An 8329-nucleotide genomic window follows, 5' to 3' on the forward strand; every position below is an offset into this window, starting at 1 on the left:
ACCATGGGTAGCACAAACCGGAAAACGCGTTCTTCTTCTTCCTCTGGTTTTACTGGCATCCTTTCAAGTAGTACTGCCTCCTACTGGTTTTACTCGTTAACTGTCACCTTATTCTGTTGTAGTCTTTTTAATATACTGTTGTTTCAAAAACCTAAGTATCAATCTCCATGGAGTCCCCACACTAAAGCACCTCTTTAACTCTTGCCTCCCCTCGTCCCTCTGCAGTCTTGCAATCACTATCCCTCGATCCTCCTCATATTTCCTGCAGCATATGACAGCATTTATTTTATTTTATTCGTTTATTTGACAGCTAATTAAAGCTAATTTACATCTGTGGTCCTTGGGCAGGAGTATCTAAAAACAAACAATAAAAACACATCATGGAGACAACTAAAAACAATAAAAACAGCAATATATCTTATAAAACAACATACTTCAATTTACAGTACATTCTCTTTAAAAATGAGGAAACGTTAATTTACCACAGCATTTTAACAGAGTTCATAAAACTTTAATTTAATTGTGATGAGTACATGATTGAGTTGATTTTAGCCATGATTTCATCCCAGATTTAAGTTCTGCAAAGCTGCCACATTCTCTGATTTTACTTGGTCATGAGTTCCAGGAGGCCGTTGCTGTAAGAGAGAGAGCAGATTTGCCGAACTCAGATGATCTGTAATGTATTACACAGTCACCCCTGTTAGCTGTCCTAGTTGTTCTTCCACTATTTGCACGCATTGATATGAATTCTTTTAGAGCCAAACCGTTGATCACTTTGTACACCAAACACCCAAATCAAAGGTTAGGAGGTTGTAGTTCTTAATGATGTTACAGTAGTGATTGCTTTTTGGCTTTTTATCCAGTACCTTCAGTGTTTGCTTGTACAGTTTTCCCAGCTTGAGTGCAGCTTGTGATAACGTACGACATGGGAGAAAATATCATTAAGTGCAAACAGCTTTGCTGCATCAACAGGTAGCTGGTTTCTTATAAACCTGAAGGTCCTGAGATTAAATCTTACAGTGTTACACAGCTGTTTCACAGGTTTCTTAAAGGACAGCTTTGAGTCTAAGAGTACTCCCAGGTATTTGAAATGTGAAACTGTCTGTATCTTTTCGTCCTGAACACAAATATCAGGTTGAAATCCATTTTCCATATATAAAAGTACATACATGCTGTTTTGCTCACATTAAGTGTGAGGCAAGACTCTGAGAGCCAGTCAGTGATTTTAGCCATTGCAGAGGTTAATTTGGCTGCCACTTCTTGTCTGACCTTGCCATGTGCATAAATGACAGTATCATCTGCATACATTTGGGTTTTAATTTCAGGGCAAACAAGTGGCAGATCGTTCACATATAAACTGAATAAAAGAGGTCCCAAAACTGAGCTTTGAGGGACACCAACACAACAATCAGCAAACGATGAAATCCTATCTCCAACATGTGTGCATTGTCCCCTTTTGCCATCCATCTGATTGAATCAGAAGGGAAACTAAAATTTGAAAGACGGGTTGCTAGTGTGTCACATAGTATTTTTATCATTAATTTAACCACTTGTATTTATGTTATTTTTTATGTATATTACGTTTTTAATGTTAAATAAGACCCTCCCTCCCACCAATTTAATTAAAAATAATTTCTGTTTAGGTGAGAAAGGCAGGAGCTCACCTGCAAGTCGTCTTATTATAAACAGGGTTCTGGTAGCGTTCTTCAGTTGGCTGTTGAACAGAGAGAGAGCAACTAAAGAACAGCCAGTGACTGTTTTGTTTCGAGTGATTCTTGGGTGCAACACTAACAAGTGGCTAAATGAGGTTACAGGATGTGCCATTTCATGCAGACATGACCGGTTCTGATTGGCCGCAGTCTCAAGTGACGTCGCCCTATCGACTATCAAACTGCTGCAGCAGGTGCCCTCCAACCATCCGGGGGCGTACAGCCAGTTCAGCCTGACCGCGTTCAGAGGTTTATCATATGGACGCAAAAGGTCGCTTTGGGTGTTGGATTGTACTGATTGTACACACTGTACACACTGTCAAAGCAGCAGTATTTGACCACTTTGGAATGAGAAGTCATAATATATAGACCAAGAAGTCTAAAAACGTTCTGAGAATGGTACAATGCAACCAATGCAATGTTTTAGTCTTTAGTGGCAAGTTTTCTTATGGTTACCAGAATGTTCTTCATAAACATCAAAAAAATTTGATTTTTTGAAAACACATGACATTAGATTACATTTTCATGGTTTGTAATCTTAAACCTCAATAACATGTTCGGAGTGTTACTTTGAAAATGTTCTTCCTTTGTTCTCATGTAACATTGTGGGAACATGTTGTAAAAGAACATTCTATGATCACCTCTCAACATCACAAAACTTCCTCAGAATGTTGCAATTATAACGTTACGTCTTTGTCAACATTTAACCCTACAGGGACATTAATTTAATTGATAAACATCCTTAAAACATTTTTGGCAATTCAGAATGGGTAGTGTACATTGCACATAGTCTGACTGTAACTATTGACCAACTGTTGACTGCTGACCAGTTTAGGACATTTTTGCAGCACACATAATCTCACAATAATCAGAGCAGCTGTGTAGCTGTGGACCAGCAGGCCTAATGGTCAGGACACACCAGCTATGAGGAGTCTTTGCAGAACCACCTGGTTAGATGGTGTTGGTACATCCAGTGCACCAACACCATATCTTTACGTATCAGTTTTCAGCAGTATATTTTGCAAACACCATATGATGTCGTTTTACAGGGACATGGATGCAAAATCTATCACCAGTTGCCATGGAAACTGCATTAAACGTCACATGAAGCACGTTCATATGGGAGGCGTGGCTTCAGAGGGGGAGAGAGAGAGAGACTGAAAGCAGGTAGAGAGACCCCGAGACACAGAGAGACACACAGAGAGGTGTGAGTTGATATGCGCGTGCAGATTTGCGTGCACACCTGGGATTTGTGCAGCTGGTGTCTTCTGGTTTCAGAGCTTATCAATGGAGATTCAGAGGTAGAAGCTGCTGTTATTGTTCCAGAGAGAGATCAGCAGGGCGCGAGCTGCTGTCCTCCCCCAGCAGCGCTGAGACAGACACGCGGGCGGACTTTCTTCTCCTCTCCAAACGAAAGATTTAAAGGCCAAAATCTGAACAACACACGAAGGCCTACGAGCTGACACCAACGACATGGGCTCGTGAGTGGTTTCCTCGCGCAGCATCCAGAGGAAACAACGCTCGTGGTGTGAGGAAGAAGCTGAAAGATGAAGAAAAAAAGCAAACTGACAGACAGACGGAGACAGAGGGACAGAGAGACATGGCTTGTTTGTGTGGAGCTCACTGTGGACACACTGTGACAAAATGACCACAGTCTGAGGGAACACGAAGAAGAAGAAGAAGAGAGAGAACAAATAACGTACGCTGCAGAATAACGGACATTTATGCTAATTCAGCATACTTTGACAAAATGGTAGCAGCCTACGACTCTGGGAATGTAAACAAAAAAGAGTAACTTCCGGTAAGTTTTTGAACACTGCTCTTGTGTAAAAAAAATGTTTTTTTAAAATCATTTAATTTATTTATTTAGAAATCATTTTTAAAACTTCTTGTTCTTGCTTTATTTTTTTTCAGTAATGTGAATACTGAAGTAAACCCTTAGATGTTAATGGTTTGATTCTTACAACACGTTTTAAGAACCCAAGTGTGTTTTAGTGTGTTTTAATTATTTCAGCATTTTTTTTACTTGACGCACTGATTCTATTTTGAATTATTTATAGCTTTAATTAATTTATTTATTTTAAAGATTCCTTTTCTTTTATTTTTTAATATTCCCTCTTCTATTTTTGCACATATATATATATTTTAACATATTTTATATGCTGTATTTTCTATCATTTAAACTGTCATTTCCACACCATCCTTTGATCAAAGCACTCAAACAGTGGTGAGCTACATAACCAATCCTTCCGCTGCCCTTCCTGAACATGTAAACCATGTAGAACTATTTTTTTTTATTTAAAAGATGACTGTTGTTAAAATTCTACATTAAACATATGTTACATGATAAATGATATTTGTTCATTTAACATTGATTTTCAAGTAATTTTCTTGTAACTTTTTGTTGCTAATTTGTAGGCAATGTCTTATTAAGTTGCTAATTGCCTTCGCTTTTGAAAGAAATCAAGCCGATTTGCTCAGTATTCAAAGGGTTAACTGTGGCCGTCACAGGGCACACCTGTGTATTGATGATGCTGTGATGAAATGCCACACCTGTCAGGTGGATGGATTATCTTGGAAAAGGAGAAGTGCTCACTAACAGGGATTTTAACCAAATTACGACCATAGTTTCATAAAAAATCTGTCTATTGAGTGCATGAAAAAGTCTGAGATCTTTAAATTAAACTTGTGAAAAATAAGAGCAAAAACAAAAGTGTTGCATTCAAATTTTTGGTCAGTGTGTAGTTAAAAAGAATCTTAATCCACTTTTGTTTTACTGCCATTATTATCTTACAAAAATTCAAGATATTGCATTGGTATTTCAGAGGAGCTTAATATGTCTGTGTTAGCCTGTGAATACAGGTTTGACTTTCTTTTGGCTTTTGCTGTGTTGATGAGAAACTGAAAACCACAAACAGATGAGGGGGAGTTCTCAGCAGCTGCATCTGACTCCATGACACCAACATGGACTGACTGTAATCTGGATGGATGTGTGTGAGACGAGGGATGACCTTTGTTGGGCTGTTCTTACACTCCATCGATGGATTCGCCTGTTAGCACGGCCCTGCGGGGCGGTGGCGGCAGTAACTACACAGCTGACACCCCAGGTCCGAGCCTCACTGACCAGCTGGGCACCACCTCACCTGTTGTGCCGAGGTAATTCACTCTGGTCCTCCACTTTAACATCTCTCCTCTCTGCTTTGAAGTGAAAGCTGCACTGTGTAAATTTGCATGTGAGCAGCTCCAGAATGTCACAACTGGTTGAATTACTTAAGAGAAGCAAGTTAACCAGGAATGACCAGAATTATCCAGATTATCTGTATCAGTTTGGTTTGTTTGGTTTGACAAAGACCAAACAAATAAAATTGATAAATGAAAACGTGTGTGCAAACACCAGGAAAGGCAGTCTGCAATACATGCAAAGAAAGTGTCAGCATGGGAGGAACTTTTACTTCTAAAATCTCAGTGAGCTATTATTATTCCTTCATATTTTTTAGCTAAATTTTCACTGAACTTTGTTAAAAAAGTATCTGGGAGCTTGCTATACAAAATGTTGCTGGAGTTTGTTATATGCCAAACTGTACATTTCTACAGAAATGTGTTCATTTTATTGTAAATGCATATCAGCTCAAGCGTTTCCCACAGGTTGCTAGTGTATCTATAGCGGGGGGGCGGGGTCTGACTCTAATATCCAACGTTTATGGCTTTTTTGAATCACCTGAAATACCACCTCATGCAAGCATAAAATATTTTTGCGATTAATGGGACTTGAAATGTTTCCATTAAGTGTATTTTATAAGTGCAATTTTAATTTGCCCAGTTTGTGGGTTAATGGAAACCTGCCCACTGCCCTATACCATATACCCTGGTGAAATCCCATGAAGACATTAGCCTAAATGTTACCAGACTCTGCTGATTGAGCAATGATTTTTGCATCTTTTTTTTTGGGGGGGGGGGGGCTTTTTTAGGGTTGTTTCCATAGTAACCAGCCTTGTGACAGCCACCACCGAGGCCACGGTTGGAAACACAGGAAACCTATTGACGTTCAGGGACCAAAGAGGGAGCGAGCTCAGTCAGATCCATCAGGCGTCAACCCCGTCGGTGCTGAGCGCCGCTGAGAGTAACTCCGTCCTGCAGGGCATCACGGTGGCAACTCAGGCGCTGGTACTCCTCTCCATCTTCCTCCTCTCCAGCCTTGGTAACTCTGCAGTCGTCATCGTCATCATCAAACACAGACAGCTCCGAACGGTGACCAATGCTTTCATCATGTCGCTGTCTCTGTCCGACTTCCTCACTGCCGTCCTGTGTCTGCCGTTCTCCTTTGTCATGCTCTTCAGTAAGGACGGGATGTGGATGTTTGGGGATCGTTTCTGTGTGGCAAACGGCTTTTTCAACACCTGCTTCGGGATCATTTCCACCCTCACAATGACTCTGATCTCCTTTGACAGGTACTACGCCATAGTCAGACAGCCACAGGCTAAAATCGGACGGCAGAAAGCAACTCAGCTGTTGATTGCCGTGTGGTTAACTGCAGTAATTTTCTCTCTGCCTTGGTATCTGTTGGTTCCAACACCAACAGAAATCCATAAGCGAGGGTTCTACCACTGTATGTATGTGTTCCACTCTGGAACCTCACGCATGGGGACTGCTTATAGCATCTGCCTTATTGTTGTGTGCTATTTACTGCCCTTCTCTCTCATGTGTTTCTGTCACTATAACATCTGTAAGACAGTCCGTCTCTCTGAAATCAGAGTCAGGCCAGTGACCACGTACGCATACTTATTGCGATTTTACAGTGAAATGCGAACAGCCACCACAGTCCTGATCATGATTGTTTTCATCATCTTTTGTTGGGGTCCGTATTGTTTAATGGGGTTGGTCGCAGCGCTAGGGGACTACACATTTAACCCTGCAATGGATACAGTTGCCATCTGGCTAGCCTGGGCAAACGGAGCCATCAACCCCCTAATCTACGCCCTGAGGAACCCCAATATATCCATGCTACTAGGGCGGAGCAGAGAGGAGGGCTATCGGACCCGAAATATTGCAGCGTACCTCTCCAGCCAAACCCAGAACCGTGAGATTCGGCTCAACCAAGCTGAGAGGATAAGGGACCGCTACGTGAGTCGAGTAGGGGTGAACAATAACAGCAGATTGTCAAGTTCAAGTCCCGGAAAAGGGGGAGGGGGCGGAGAGGTAGCAATGTGGGCTTGTAAAAACCCTGCGGTGTTCTTCTGCAGGGATGCCCAGCCGGACACCGCAACTCTACCCAACTCTATCAGTGCTCCTAAGATGAAGACAGCCGACACCAGCCTGTGACATTCTGAAGAATGAGCTGGTGAAGGTTCTCAATCATCCACGTCATGGAAATTCTAAGTGCTATATCGCAGGCAACTGGACTTATTTGAGTTTCTTTACGTTTTACCTCTCATCCTTAACACCTGGATCAACATCAGTGTTCTTGTGTTGCATTGAGACTTTTATTGCTAGCATTAAAGCACGTGAAAAAAAGCAGCTTTGCAAGAAATGTCCTGCCTGTCCTTTAGCAAACTGCAAAAAATATTAAAAAGTTACATGGAAGATGGACTCCAGTTATGGTGTATCTGAATACCTAGGCATGTAATAAGATGCTCTTAAAAAAGGTAAATTGAATGAAAAAGCTCCCTGTCAAGGAATCTCCAACAATGTTTGATGTTCAGTGTTATTGACACTGAAATTTAACTTAAGTCTTTTTTTAAAAGAGAGACAATGAAGTATCTAAAAATAAGCTGGGAGTGTATTATAAAATGAGGGAATAATTATCTTAATTATATATTTAAAAAATATATTTATTTTCTTGGTTATTTCTTCCCCCTCTTATTTTAGGGTATTTTCCTTTTAGCTTTTAATTAATCTCTTGCTAATTTTGGGGTCATTTCTTCTTTTATTGTTCATTTCTTTTCCTCCTATGTTTTTGAAAGAAATCAAGCCAATTTGCTCAGGTTTCAAAGGGTTAAAACATGATAGCCAGGTGGGTCAGAGACTCATATGTGACCTCAATGACTCTCTGATGGTCCACATCCACATAGTGTTTAAAGCCTGCAACTCCCAACCAGTCTGTTAGAACTGAAGAAGCCCAAAACGTCTAAAAAAACTCAAGCACGTCCAGTTGCCTGCAATCTAGCACTTAGAATTCTGAAAAATGCTTAATCATCTGATGATTGTTTTTATCCTATCTGTACTGTGACCACTTTGGGACATTTTGGGAAACGCCTATTTGTCTCTTCAGCTCACACTCTCAAAAGTATTAATGATTCGAACCACCACTTGATGAGATTTGGTTCCAGGAATCTAAAGGATTGCTTAAGTTGTTTTTTAAACCACTATGTAGGATGATGGTGAAAATCAGGTGTTGTACAGTATTTAGGTAAATGAAATTCCTTCCTGATTTCAGAGGACAGCATGAAGACCTCTCAAGGATCCACGTGGCCACATGAAGGACCTCTGGGATCCCCTCATGGAAGGGAAAACCATGATGAGGTTGTGTTTGTGCTTGTGTTGCAAAGGTCTCCGGCTCAGCTATCATATGTAAATGCAGCATTTGGATATAGAGGACTGATGAAGGATTTCCTTAATTCTAA

General features: G+C 40.7%; 1 protein-coding gene across 1 annotated transcript; it reads left to right on the plus strand.

Moving 5' to 3' along the window:
• Positions 1–4607: 4607 nt before the first annotated feature.
• LOC121953857 (G-protein coupled receptor 135) lies at positions 4608–7550 on the plus strand. Its single transcript, XM_042501107.1, has 2 exons — positions 4608–4865; positions 5678–7550. Exons 1-2 carry the CDS (start codon positions 4750–4752, stop codon positions 7026–7028), a joined length of 1467 nt encoding a protein of 488 aa, XP_042357041.1. The 5' UTR covers positions 4608–4749; the 3' UTR covers positions 7029–7550.
• The last annotated feature ends 779 nt before the right edge of the window (positions 7551–8329 follow it).

The sequence above is a fragment of the Plectropomus leopardus genome, chromosome 14 (genome assembly GCF_008729295.1).
Source record: "Plectropomus leopardus isolate mb chromosome 14, YSFRI_Pleo_2.0, whole genome shotgun sequence".
NCBI lineage: Eukaryota > Metazoa > Chordata > Actinopteri > Perciformes > Serranidae > Plectropomus > Plectropomus leopardus.